This window comes from Theropithecus gelada, chromosome 4 (genome assembly GCF_003255815.1).
Source record: "Theropithecus gelada isolate Dixy chromosome 4, Tgel_1.0, whole genome shotgun sequence".
NCBI lineage: Eukaryota > Metazoa > Chordata > Mammalia > Primates > Cercopithecidae > Theropithecus > Theropithecus gelada.
Window position 1 is genome coordinate 986115 of NC_037671.1, and position 14421 is coordinate 1000535.

General features: G+C 42.1%; 1 protein-coding gene across 2 annotated transcripts; it reads right to left on the minus strand.

Moving 5' to 3' along the window:
* Window positions 1-1361: 1361 nt before the first annotated feature.
* LOC112622191 (tripartite motif-containing protein 40-like) lies at window positions 1362-13600 on the minus strand. Of its 2 annotated transcripts, none has more exons than XM_025381454.1 (6): window positions 13520-13600; window positions 12331-12980; window positions 3698-3793; window positions 2903-3127; window positions 2571-2593; window positions 1362-2377 (listed from the first exon to the last, which is right to left on the minus strand). In XM_025381454.1, exons 2-6 carry the CDS (start codon window positions 12673-12675, stop codon window positions 2122-2124), a joined length of 945 nt encoding a protein of 314 aa, XP_025237239.1. In that variant the 5' UTR covers window positions 12676-12980; window positions 13520-13600; the 3' UTR covers window positions 1362-2121. The 2 variants fall into 2 exon arrangements, with proteins under 2 accessions (XP_025237239.1, XP_025237240.1); XM_025381455.1 differs by having other exon boundaries at window positions 1407-2377; window positions 13114-13573.
* Window positions 13601-14421: the final 821 nt, after the last annotated feature.

The following is a 14421-nucleotide window of genomic DNA, read 5'->3' on the forward strand; positions in this document are numbered from 1 at the left end:
AAACTTCTGGATGGTGAAGTGGAATTTATTTGAATTTTTTTTATCATTCCATATTTCATTTCAAAAGGGGAAGTGGCTTTTTTTAAAAAAGATGAAATGAAAAAGGATGAGTTCATGTCCTTTGTAGGGACATTGATGAAGCTGGAAACCATCATTCTCAGCCAGCTATCGCAAGGACAGAAAACCAAACACCGCATGTTCTCACTCACTGATGGGAACTGAACAATGAGAACCCTTGGACACACACAGGGTGGGGAACATCACACATCGGGGCCTGTCGTGGGGTGGGGGGAAGGGGAGGGATAGCATTAGGAGAAATACCTAATGTAAATGATGAGTTAATGGGTGCAGTACACCAACATGACACATGTAAACATATGTAACAAACCTGCATGTTGTGCACATGTACCCTAGAACTTAAAGTATAATAAAAAAACAAAAATAAAAAGAAAGCCAGAATACACCAAAAAAAAAAAAAAGAAAAGATGAAATGAACATACCTGAATGTTTACGTTTTAGACACTTTAGCAGACACCCAGCATGCATTTAATTCTGACAGCAATCCCAGGTCACAGACACCATTACCCTTATTTTAGAGGGGGGGAGTACAGAGGTTCAGAGAGGCTAAGTAATTTGCCCAAGGTTACAGAGGCGTTAGGTGTCAGACCTAAACTCAAGTCTGACTCTGTAGCTTTCACTCTTTGCACCACCACGTGGCTTGTTTTATTCTTGTGGCCATGTTTTATTCCTTATACCTCTCAGTACGGTATTGACTACTTTGGCAAGGGCTCAATAAATACTGAGCAAAAGGTAATTGATGACTCCTTTTAATCAGAAGATTGAGAAGAGCCTTTATGCTTTCTTATTAATTCATTTATACATACATTTAAAATGTTATTGGACACCAATTATGAGCCAGACTCTGTTCTAGACATGAGGACACAGACAGTATGATGCCTGCTCACCCAAAGAAGTGAGGCTTATACAAAAATGACTAATATACAATTGTATTCATTATCCATTACTCCATAAAAATTACCACAAATTTACTGCCTTAAAACAACACATGGCAAGGGGCAGTGGCTCACGCCTGTAATCCCAGCATTTTGGGAGGCCAAGGTGGGCGGATCACCTGAGGTCAGAAATTCAAGGCCAGCCTGGCCAACATGGTGAAACCCTGTCTCTATCCAAAACACAAAAGATTAGCTGGGTGTGGTGGCAGGCGCCTACAATCCCAGCTGCTAGGTAGGCTGAGATAGAAGAATTGCTTGAACCTGGGAGACAGAGGTTGCAGTGAGCCAACACTGTGCCACTGCACTTCAGCCTGGGCCACAGAGTGAGACTCCATCTCAAAAAACAAAAAAACAAAAACACACACACATATTTTGTCTCACCGTTTCTGTGGGTGAGAAATTTTGGCACAGCTTCACTGGGTCCTCAGCTTAGGTACTCACAAGACTATAATCAAGGTGTTGGCTGGACTGGGTTCTCAACCGGCTAAGCTGGGGAAGAATCTGCTTCCAAGCTCACTCAGGTTGTTGGCAGAATTCAGGTTCTTGCAGCCACAAGACTGAGGGCCTCTGCTTGTTGGCTGGAGGCTGGAGACTGCTCTTGGCTCCTAGGAGGGGCTCTAAATGGGCAGGCCAGCAAGGAGGAGTTCTATACAATGCAACACAGTTGCCAGAGTGACACCCTATCACTTTTGCCTTATTCTATTGATTTGAAGTGAGTCACAGATCCCACTTACACTCAAGGGGAGGGGACCGAACAAGGGCATTAATTCTAAGAGGTGAGGATCACGAAGGGAGGTTGTCTTTGAGTCTGTCTTTCACAACAATAATAAGTAAGTGCCAGGTGATTGGTGCAGACAACAAGTATTGCAGGAGCTCAGTTGGGCTCCATATGTGAGGTGGCGTCACTGCTGATGAGCTCAGGCCATTCAGAGGCCTGGAGGATCCTATTTTAACGAGATTATGAGAGATGGGCACTACTGTCAGTTCACAGGCAAAATGGAGATTTCACAAATGGTCCTGGAGACCATGGGCCCCGACCTCCACAGTGGCAGCCCCAAGCATGAGCCTGTCCTAGAAGGGGGCTGACCATTGTCCAAGAGTCAGAGGGTCAGGCATCAGGTGATGACGGTGGGCATGAAGAAATGGGGACATGTTCAGGAGCTGGCAAGCCCGAAGATGCACTGGGTAGATCTAATGGGGGCCTGGACAGGTTGGAGATAGGAGAGAGAGGTGGCTGAGGTGAGCCTGAAGTGAGGTGTCCCAGGGATGAACAGGTCAGAGCTTCTGAGGATGGCTGAAAAAGCAATTCATTGACTCTTTTCTCCAACTGGGGATAAATAATCTCTAATTTCTGTGGAGCGCTCCTAGAAACAAAGAAATCCTTCATAGATTAATATGTATTCATGTATTCCATTGACTCTTCCATTGGCCATGTAGCATGCAGACACAAAAGCTAATGGAGCAGTGGGTCTCCTTGACCGTGACGAAGACCCTGTGCATGTCTGTGATGTGTGGGTTTATATGCACATGTAGGAAAGAAGAAGGGACAGCTCATACCTGTTCAGTAAGTCACCAGCATTCTAGAAGAGAGAAAAAGCGAGAATCATAATTGGTTCTCAGGTTCCTATCACCTCCAAATTCCTTTCCCAATTCACTCTTGGAGGCCACTCTGCGGTGCCACCTTGAGAACTGGGGGAACATAGCAACACCCCTCTTCTGTGCCCATTCTGCTGCAGCAGCACTCTGTAGCCTGGAACAAGCCACGTCTACCACAACTCACCACATATCACACTGGCCCCTTCCTCTTACACCTCCCAGAAGGGTGATGCAGATGGGCTGCCTACTATGGGGAGAAACCCAGCCCTTGGGGGAAGCCTCAGGGTAGGCACCTTCAGTGTGTTGGTGTCTAATTCCTTGGCCGTCCTCTCCAGATCAATGACCAGGCTGCTGAGCTGTGTTACTGCCCTGGAGATGTCAAGGATTCTGGCCACTTCTGCTGGCATGTGCTCCAGCTGACCCAGCCACTGCTGAGGGAGGGCATCTAGCTGTTCCCTGGTTTGGTGCTGGCTCTCCAGCCCAGCCTCCAGCCTGTGGTTCCCATGGTCTACCTGAAACTACAGGAAAGGGGCTCCCTAAGACTCAGTGTCAGGTGGCTCCCTCCTGGCCATTCACAGTCTCTGAATGTCTGAGCAGGAAAGGGGATTCCTCAATCCTCTTCCCCTCATGATGTTGCCTCTGTGTGTCACAGGTATTGCAGAAGCAGCTGTGATTCTCATAAAGGCAGGGACACTTCCCCTTTCCACCTCACTCTCTGAATATCTACAGATGCCACGTGACCAAGAGGAATAGAAAGGGAGACTGTCAGAGACAGAAACGGAGGCCTATTGCTTGTGTAGTAATTTTCAATTGACGAGACACTGGTCTCCTTTGATCCTTACTGTGAGCCAGGCAGAGTAGGACTGGTTCTCATTTAACATATAAGTCGCATAAAGATCAGAGGGCTTAACTTGCGTAGGTCACTCAGCCAGCAAACTTTGACACCGAGGCCAAAACCCAGGTTTTCAGCCTCCATGACTATCTGCCCACACCAGGCTTTTCCAGGGACAGACAGATGTCCAGAACAGTTAAGTAAGGGCCCCTGAGAACACTCTGGGGAGATCTTCCCGGGAACCTGAAAGACCCACCTGCAGAGCCTGCAGTTTCTTTTCCTCCTGAGCCTTGAGTCGCTGAAGTTCCGCAATGTCCTTTCTGAGCTTCCTGCTCCGGCGGTTGAGTCGTTCCTAAAGAGACAGACACACCCGCTTGTCAGACTGGGAGTGAGGGGGGCACTGGGAGGAGTCAGTGGAACACAGTAGGGGTCCTGATCTCAGGATGAAAGTAATGTAAAATTCTGCCTACAAAGAAATGTTTTTAGAGCATCATGGTTGGAGTAGGGAACTTGAGAAGTTATTTATTGGGTAATGATGGTGGGAAATAGTAATGGGTAATTTTTTTACAGTCTTAGAGCTACAGAAAAATAACACATAGCAACAGAACAATTCCTACTTGACTTCAGGGTGCTTTCTCTCAACATATGAAAGTTATATGACGGTCTTCTAGCACTCTACTATTTTACATTAACAAGTGAAGCCAGTCTGGAGAGAATTGCCTTAAAGAGGAGATGTGAAGCCTCTGCTACCACTGCTCCCTGGTCCTCACTAGGATGAGTGACAAGATAGAGCCCCTTACTAGGTGCAAACCCATGGCCCAGGCAGGCAGTGCCTTCTCTCTCAATCTTAAATCAGTATCTGGATGGGTCACTGTGTCCTTGAAGCTATGGAGATAATGAATGATTTGAGTTTCTAAAAAAGTTTTGCTTTCAGGTTTTTGATGACCTAAAAGAGAAGCAAAAATAACAACAAATGCTTTAAATGGCTGCCCATGGTTCAGGGGGGCGGTTGGAGGGTGGATGATAAAATGGAAAACAAAACGAGAGAGATTTGTGAATGAAAGGTCAGGATGTACTTACTATTAGCTGAAAAGTGTGTGTTTCACTAAATATTTCCCACTTCAGATTTTTTTAAAAAATCTTTTTTGAGGACACTTTGGAGATGTACAGGTAGAAGTCAGGGGATGGTGAAGACAACTGAAACTTCTTTCGGGCCTGAGACTTTGCTGGTGAAATCAAGGTCAAAGGACTGTGTGTGTGAGGGGTCAGCAAGGGCATTTGGCAAACAGAAAGCTGCAGTAAGCAGAGAAGACAGTGATGTCACCACGAAGATACTAAAAATGTGTCATGTCACTGGGTGTTACCTGAAGGCATTTCCCAGCAGAGAGGAAATAAAAAAGTCATAGGAGTGGGAGGTAATAAATGGGAACCATGGATGTCGCTCATGAGTCTCGCTGAAGAAGGTGACAGGCTGGGTTGGTGTGGAATTGTTTGTGTGAGCACAAGAGTTCAGGTCCTGAAAAGTACGAATAGCCTCCACCCCTTGCATCTACTCACTTTCTGCCCTCACAGTCAAGTTGTTTGGTGTTGCTATCTTCACCTCCTCACTGTCGTCATTCCTCAGCCAGCCGCCTTGTTTCTCATCACTCCTTTGAAGCATCTTTCTCCAGGGTCACCTGCGATTTCCAGCCATGAAATCCACAGGTGCCTTTCTGCACCTCCTCTCCACCCCATCCTTCCTAGATCTGTGCCTTTTGCCACTGCTTCTTTGCCTCTTCATTTTTCCTGTAAAAAGGAGCCTTGAAGTTGGCTCTTTTTATCTTTTTAACCCTTTTCTATCTCAAACTACGTCCTTAGCTTTCCTTTCTGAAGGCTTCAGATCTTAGAATTCCAAAACCAAATATTTCTTCCTAGCAGTCCATCTCATGCTTCCAAGTGAGAGCTAAGTACTGCCTACTGCCCTGTTGGCAGCTCAGAATCAATATGGTAGACTCAAACATGCTGCCCAGTTCCCCACCCTCTTCTGCAGTCCACTCCTCTTGACCTTAGTGTTTCTGACACTGGGACTGCCATTCTGCCTGCCATTCAGCTTGAAATCTGTCATATTTCACCTTTGTTGATGTTACTCCTCCTTCAAAATGGCTTCTCAGCAACAAAGATAAGCCCAAACTCCTTTACCCAGCATCCAAGGTGCCCTAGGACCCAGCCCCAGTTGACATTGTCCGGGATTCTCTCTCTGCTTGCTCTCAACTCTCTTCACCAGCCCACAACATTGCTTTCTGCTTCCTGAACACACCCGTGCAGCCACACCTCCTCATGGCCTATCTTTTACTTCCCTCTGTCAGGAATGCTTTCTTTTTCTGCCTGCCGAAGTCAGGCCTATCAAGGTCCAGTTCAAAAAGCCACAGTCCTATCATCTGGCAGTTTAAAATTTAATAAACCCGACTACAGACACTGTGTAAATGGCAAAGATAACAGCAATAAAGATAAAGGCATAGAACAACTGAAGATAATACAGACATATTGTTTATAATATTCAAAATGAGTAAGGTAAAGTCCTCTGTTTCTAAAAAATACTTTTTCACCAATTTTTGCATTAAAATATTTAATGGGTGCATATCATGTAAATGAGACACTCATTAGAATTGAAACGCCAAATTCTGTACACTTTCACCTACCAAAATATTCCTTAGAGAAAAAAAGACAAGTTGAAATCTAGAAAATAGTCAAAGACATGTTTTGTCTAAATGAGTATTTTAAAATTATGTCAGACTTTCAGATTAAATCATATTAAATTTTTAAAATCTGACAAAAAAGGGCATTAAATTTGTTCTAAAACAACTTGCTAACACAACGTTGGTACAAAAGAAAAGTGGTTAACAGACAAGAAGTACCTATCCCAGACACTTAAAAAAAAAAAAGAAAGAAAAAAAAGAAAAATTAACAGCTTTCAAAATGCGTGTTCCTTACAGAACTGTGTCCAAAAATATGGATTAAAAATAACATCACTCACATGATTATGATCTAGAAAATGTCAGAAAATTAAAAAAAAAATGTATGAGTAAATACATGAGCTCAGCAAAGAATCTCATTTGAATCTACAAGTAAAAATTGTCAAAAAAAAAATAACGTTACAAAATACATAGCTATCCTCAATAGAGTCAGGGCACATGAGGTTTAAGTAAAGACAATTTAATATCTGATTCAGATACATAGTGGAAAACTGTTAGTGATACATCTGGGTACTAGTTGAGAAGACTAACTAAACCCCCAAAAGTCATGATTCTTAAAGTAATCAACAAATTTAATGCAATAATCATTAAAATCTTATGGAATGCTCTATAAAATTTAGAAACATTGTAAAAAAGCACTCATCTTAAATGACAGCAAAAATATCAGATAATAAAAATTATTAAATGGCAAAAATGCTGTTAGATTTAAAAGTAAACCATAAAGTAACATGTATCAAAACCATAATAATAACAGGAAGAATAATCAATGGACTAGAGTAAAAAAAGCAGCCCATCAGAAGAACATAATTGATGTCAAGCGAGAAACAACACATAAATGTGGAAAAGATTCACTATCATATAAATATTTTGGGAACGACTGGATACCAGAATAAAGAAAAATTAACCTGAAGTCATTCTTCATACCACATACTACATGAAATTCCAAGTAAGCCAGGAATTAATAAATCTTTAAAAATAAAACAGAGCAGCACACTCTTATCAAACAAATTTCTGTGTATTTAAGACATGGAGATTATATTATGAAAAAGAATAGAGCCAATTTAAATACAAATTTCTAAAATTTTGCCCAAAAATATAATTAAGAAGAAATAACAGAATAAAAAATGTAGGTTAAATACAATTAATGGAGCTCATGATCCAAAAGATAAACTACTTTGATGCAGTCATGTAGAATGTATGCCCTGATTCTAGGGGAAAATGCAGACTGTGAGTCTTCATGGATAAAAGCCTCACCACTACTAGCAGTCATAATCAAGCAAAGTCAAACAACGTACATCACTGTCACACACTTACTAAACCAGCAAAACACATTAAAGTGATTGACACTGGCATTGGTTGGTCAGTGAGGAAATAGGTACACAAATAAGAATTTGTAGATTTCATAAATGTTTCAGTCTTTTTAGAGACAGTCAGGGATTATATGATTCTTTTAAAAGAACATAATTTACAGTACTTAATCTACAAAGTTTAATTCAAATAAATAGAGATATGGTGAAAAAAATCAATAAAAAAATCCTCCTTAATTTTAAAAGTATGCTATCAATATCAATGAGTACACATAGGGTCCTCCATTATAATCACTTCTTCAGAAATACACTCAACTCCCTTACCCTCTCTCTCTGTATTGCTTTTCAGACAACTCCTTATCCATGGTAAAATGTGCCCTCACCTTCTTGTTTGCTGTCTGTCCTCAAGCAGCCTCCTGAAACATGTTAAACATTTCAGACCTCAAATTGGTGCCACATACTGTCTGCCAACCCTACATAGTTTCTCTTGTAAGCGCTATCCCACACTGCATCATATCATCTTCTTTCTTTTCAAACCTTTCGCATCCATCCTGATCCCACCCATACTGCTGATGTTCCTTCCTCACATATTATTGAGAAAATAAAAACCAGAACAAAACCTGCATTTCCAAAACTGCAAAACTACGTATGCTTGCAGACACCTTCTCTTGTTTGCTGTTATTACTATGGAAGAAGTGTGCCTCCTCACAACCCAGCTCTCATGCCTCTGCCACCATCTTACTGAAGTGTTACCATCGTTCAATGCAATCTATTGTCATCTCTTAAAATACCCTTCTCTCTTAGCAACTGGAACACCATTCCCCTTGTTTTTCTCCTGCCTTTCTGACAACTCATTCTGTCTCCTTTGCTGGGTCCTCCTCTGCCTACATCTAAATGACAGCCTTTCCCAGAAACTTGCCCCAAAACTTCTTTTCTGTCTAGCCTCTTTTGAGGCTATTACATCAATTTCCTTGGTTGTTTGTTTCTTTGCTTGAGACAGGGTCTTGCTCTGTCGTCCTGACTGCAGTGCAGTGGTACAATCACAGCTCACTGCAGCCTCACTCTCTTCGGCTCAAACAATCCTCCCACCTCAACCTTTCAAGTAGCTGGGACTACAGGCGTGAGCCACTGCACCCAGCCCCAAATTGTCACATTCTTTTTTTAAAATCCTGTTAATTTCACTTTGTTGTTGTTGTTCTAGAGATAGTGTCTCACTGTGTTGCCTAAGTGTGCTGGTCTTGAACTCCTGGGCTCAAGCGATCCTCCCACTTTGGCTTCCCAAAGTGCTGGGATTACAGGTGTGAGCCACCGTGCGCACTTTCCTTGGATTTAAATATTGTCTTTGTCCTGATGGATCTTTGTTCTAGGTTCTAGGAATATGACTCTGGAGATCTAAATTTGTGATCCAGCTGCATATGTAAGATCCTATTTTGATGTATCTCAACTTGGACTCAACTTGTCTTGAATGAAACTCTTGGTGTTGCATTCAAACCTGTTCTACCAAGTTCTTATCTTTCACATCATCCATTCAGTTTCTCAAGCCAGAAACTCATGAAGTCATTTTTGACCTTCCTCTTTCCTTCAACCCATATATATATATGTGTGTGTGTGTGTGTGTGTGTGTGTGTGTGTGTGTGTGTATGCTATCCTTCCCCTACCCCCCATGCCCTGACAGCCTGACAGGCCCTGGTGTGTGATGTTCCCCTCCCTGTGTCCATGTGTTCTCATTGTTCAGCTCCCACATACGAGTGAGAACATGTGGGGTTTGGTTTTCTGTTCTTGTGTTAGTTTACTGAGAATGATGGTTTCCAGCTTCATCCATGTCCCTGCAAAGGAAATGAACTCATCCTTTTTTATGGCTGCATTGTATTCCATGGTGTATATGTGCCATATTTTCATTATCCAGTCTATCGTTGATGGGTATTTGGGTTGGTTCCAAGTCTTTGCTATTGTGAACTGTGCCGCAATAAACATACGTGTGCATGTGTTTTTATAGTAGAATATTTTATAATCCTTTGGGTATATACCCAGTAATGGGATTGCTGGGTCAAATGGTATTTCTGGTTCTAGGTCCTTGAAGAATCGCAACGCTGTCTTCCACAATGGTTGAACTAATTTACACTCCCACCAACAGTGTAAAAGCGTTCCTATTTCTCCACTTCATCTCCAGAATTTGTTTCCTGACTTTTTAATGATCGCCATTCTAACTGGCGTGAAATTGTATCTCATTGTGGTTTTGATGTACATTTCTGTAATGACCAGTGGTGATGAGCTTTCTTTCATATGTTTGTTGGCCACATAAATGTCTTCTTTTGAGAAGTATCTGTTCATATCCTTCACCCACTTTTTGATGGGGTTGTTTTTTTCTTACAAAGAACCACTTCTAATCTATCAGTAAGTCCTGTTGATTCAAACTCTAATGATAAATTCTTCACATATAACAAGACTTATCAGGTGTGGGCATCTGCATGCACTCCCTACTCCCTGTCTTTGCACAGGTTGATTTCTCTTCTGCCAGCCCTTAGCTTCAAGGTCACTTCCTCTATGAGGCCCTCACTGACCAAATGGACATGGGCCACCAATTACTGTTCATCCCAGACCCTTGTTTATTTTCTTCCTAACTAATGAAAAGTTACAGTTCTTTTGGGAGGCTGAGGCAGATGGATGACAAGGTCAGTAGTTCAAGACCACCCCGGCCAAGATGGGGAAACCCCATTTCTACAAATACAAAAATTAGTTGGGCATGGTGGCGGATGCCTGTAATCCCAGTTACTCAGGAGGCTGAGGCGGAGAATTGCTTGAACCCGGAAGGTGGAGGTTGCAGTGAGCCAAGATCACGCCACTGCACTCCAACCTGAGTGACAGAGTGAGATTCTGTCTCAAAAAAAAAAAAAAAAAAAAAAAGTTTACAGTTCTTTGATTACTTGTTTGTGTCTCCCTTACTAAACTGCAAACTCCTGGCAGAAGGAATGGCATCTGTCTTCATTGATTTGTAACATATACTGCAGTTTCTCACACACAGCAGGAACTTATTAAGTTTTTACTTAATGAACAAGTGTCATTGTTATTTATTTGTTTTAGGTTCTTGTCATTATTTAAAGACAGATTTGAAGCAAGAATTATGAATCATCTTTGTACTTCCTACAATGCCTAGCATGACATCTAACACAAAGTACAGAACTGAATAAATCACTTATTGAGGAAATAAATTTCTCCATCTTATGCTGCTTCATCGGCAGGTGAGAAATCCCTCCCAACTCTCCTGTGGACACTGCACCTAGAGGGAATGATATTACAACCAAGTAGAACTTTGCCTCTGGCTTTTTGAATTATTTCTCTACCTTTCCATAGTTACTTTAAATCTGGACTCCCCACTTTCTCATTCTGCATCATAATATGTTCTCCGAAAGTCAAGTATCTCAAAGCTACCTCAGCTTTGGAAATTCAGCCTTCACTATTGGATAGAAGGATGCCATGTGAAAATATTGTCAGTTGTCCAGTCAAATACTAACTGGATTGGGGTCAGGGGAAATGTTGATAAAAATAATTCTAAAGCTAATTGACAAAATAAAGATATACAAACATCGGCACAAATTCTGAAAAATAAGAGTATTGTGAGGATTCTATCAAAATACCTGACATTGAAATATATGGTAAAGATAAAATCTCTAAAATACCTTGGCTTATAGGCAAGCATAGACAGAATAGAACAGAACAGAGAATCAAGGAAATATGCAAGAAAATATGCATATATGGTATATTATGACATTGGCATTCAAATCAATGGGGAAACTATATGAATCATTCAATAAATGGTGATCGGACAAATTGATTATAACTTGGAAAAACTAAAGTTAGATTTCTACCTTATGCTTTCACCAAAATATATCTTGGATATTCTAGGTCCTCCTATATATCTGGTTGAAGGATATTCATTAGAACATTCTGTGTAATCCTAAAACAAAACAATAGCTTGAAAATAATCCAATGTCTACCAATTTATGGTACATTCATAGAATTCAATACCACACAGTTGTTGAAAATAATTCAGAAGATCTATACATGCTGATGAGAAAATGTTCAAGCCATACTTTTAGATAATAAAAATGGGTTACAGAAAAAAAATACAGAGAGAATCCTTTGAAAGAGAGAGAGTGCGCGCGTGTGTGTGTAAGAGTGCATTCACAAACACATTTTTTGGAAGGATGTACAAAAATCGAACAATATACTTCTGAGGACTATGAACGGAGGGAGAAAGGAAGACAAGTTTTTAGTCTTGACTTTATACCTTTCAGTGCTTTCTGAATGTATTACCTACAGCAGGTAACTTTTATGATGGAAAATTTAACAGAGTAAGATAAAATAATTGCCATAGCAAAGAAAGGAAAAGGCAAGAAAGACAAATTCAGAAGGAAGAGAAAGAGAGAAAAAAATTATGTACTAACTTTCAGGTTTTAATATATTTGCAGGATAATTACTAGTTTATATAAAACCTGATTACATTTCTAGCCAAGTTTCTAGTACTATCAACCAGGAATTCACACAGTCTTAGTCCTGAAAGGGTTTTGCATTAGTTAGTGCAATTACTCCATTCTACAGATGAGCAGACTGAGACTCCGACATCACAGTGACAGTATCCTCTTTTAGACAGACTCACGTTAACGCACTGAAACATCAGCCTCAAAATATACACAGAAGCAAAGACAAGGGTCCAAAACAGGATGAAGCAGAAGAAACAAAGAGAGATGTCCATTGTTGAGCTACTCTGAGGTGCCAGGCATGATGAACATGTAGGATGCAGTACTTCAGGGAGGTGGGAGCAGGGCCTGGCTGCAGTGACCCAGGCTTACCTTGTAGTGGCTGAGGGCATTTTCTATGGTCAGTTCATGATGAGACACGTGTTCAGGGGACACCAGGCATTCCACACATAGAAGAAGTCTGCTTTCCTCACAGAATCTGCACACCCTCTTCTGGTGGTTGGGGCAGATATAGCCTGTCCCCAGCACCTCCTCAGAACAGGGCTTCCGGCAGAGGGGGCAGCAGAAGACCCCGGAGGCTGAGGCCTTCTCCACGTGCTGTGTCAGGCACACTCGACAGAAGAGATGTCCGCAGTTGGTGCTCACGGCCTCCTTCAGGCTCTCCTGGCAGATGGGGCAGACACCCTCCTCCTGGCTGTCCTTATGCAAAGGTATCATGGCCTTATTCCTACCCTGTCAGCCTCCTGTCTACAGGGCCTCCTTCTTCACTGCTCTTCGGAAGGCCTGTCGCCCTCAACAGTCCCAGATAAGAAGGTCCAGCCGGAAGGAGGCAGCCCTGTAGCAGCCTGGAGGACAGGACACAGCCTCCAAGTTCAGGCAACTGCCCGCTCTCCATCAAGGGTGCCGTGACATAGACCACACAAACCACAATTCTGCACGAGTTTCAGAAATAGCTCATCAGCTTTGACATGGACCCTGCGGTTTCCTTGTATTTATTAAACTTGAAATTATTTTTCATACACCTAGAGGAAGCAAGTGATTCAATAACCAATTCTGTTTTCCTCTTGAGAGCTTTCAATGAATATTTTTACGGGCCCAAATTAAAAGGGCAAGGTGTCACTATCATAGCCAAAAGCCAGACCACGATAAATTTACAATGTGAGTGTCCACTGATTTGCCATCAGTAGAGAGAGTTTGGCGGGAGTTTGGACTGTTTTCTCCTACACTGTCACACCAGGTGGCTCACTGCTGCCCATTATTAACACCAATCATTACAGCAGCATCTCCATCAGCTGGTCATTCTCCCAACCAGCATCCCTCCCAGGGTCATATAGATTCCACACTGAAAGAATGAGAAAGAAAACAGGACACAGAACAGACCAGAAACTTATATGTTTGAAGCCACTTTGTTCCTTCCTGTCAAATCACCACCAAAGATGACCCAAAGAAGGAAGTCCCCCACCACTTGCCACTTCCCTTAGATACTGGGGATTCACTCTCATTCCCTCATGCTGCACCTCTTGCCTAGACCCACTCCTGAAAATCTTTCTTAGTATCCTACCTCAATTTCTCCTGCTACAATTTCAGATCATTTTCTCTGGCTGCAGACCTGGAGAGATGGCCAGCAGGTGAGTGGTTCTTAAATCGTGCCAGTCATACGTGTTCACATGTCAGTAAATCTGAGGGCGGGGGGTGGAAAGACACGCTTTCCTAGAAACACTGAATTACCAGGAAAATTACCTAGGGTAGCTGGAAGGTGAGACGGACTTTGGTGCAGGGCGTGGCTTGTTTGCTTACAGGGAGGAGGAAGGTCTTGGGCCTTTGACGTCGATGTGACAGGCACTGAGACTCAACTAAGAATGGACATCCTAGAACCCCAGCTTATGGAACCCCAGGATCCAGGTGTCACAGAACAATGGCACCCACTCAAGATGCTGGAACATCAACTGCCCACCCCATTGTCTAAGTTCCCTCCAGTCAGGCTAGTCTTGGCATTGAGTTTGAGGGAGTCCCCAAGGGGTGCCACTAACAAGGGGTGTCACTTGAAACTTTTAAGGGTTCAAGATGCTTGGGGAAAACCTCATTTCAGAGCCTCCTCCCTCAATCCCACTTTGCCACTGTTTGCTGTGGGTTGTGTGATTTTTTATATATATATGTGTGTGTGCGTATATATATATAAAATTAGTCTTGGCACAGAGCTCCTAAAACCATTGAACAGGTGATCCTTAACTTATGATGGGGTTACGTCCCAATGAATTCACTGAAGTCAGAAATATTGCAAGGTGAAAGTGTATTCAATACCCCAGTAAACCCATTGTAAAGTCAAAAATTTTAAGTTGAATCATCCTAATTCCATATGCACCTCAACTTACCACACAGTTATGTTCCAATGAATGTATCTTTTATTATTCATAATAAGTCCTTTTCAACCATACCAGAGTTTATGCTAATGAGGACTCTTGG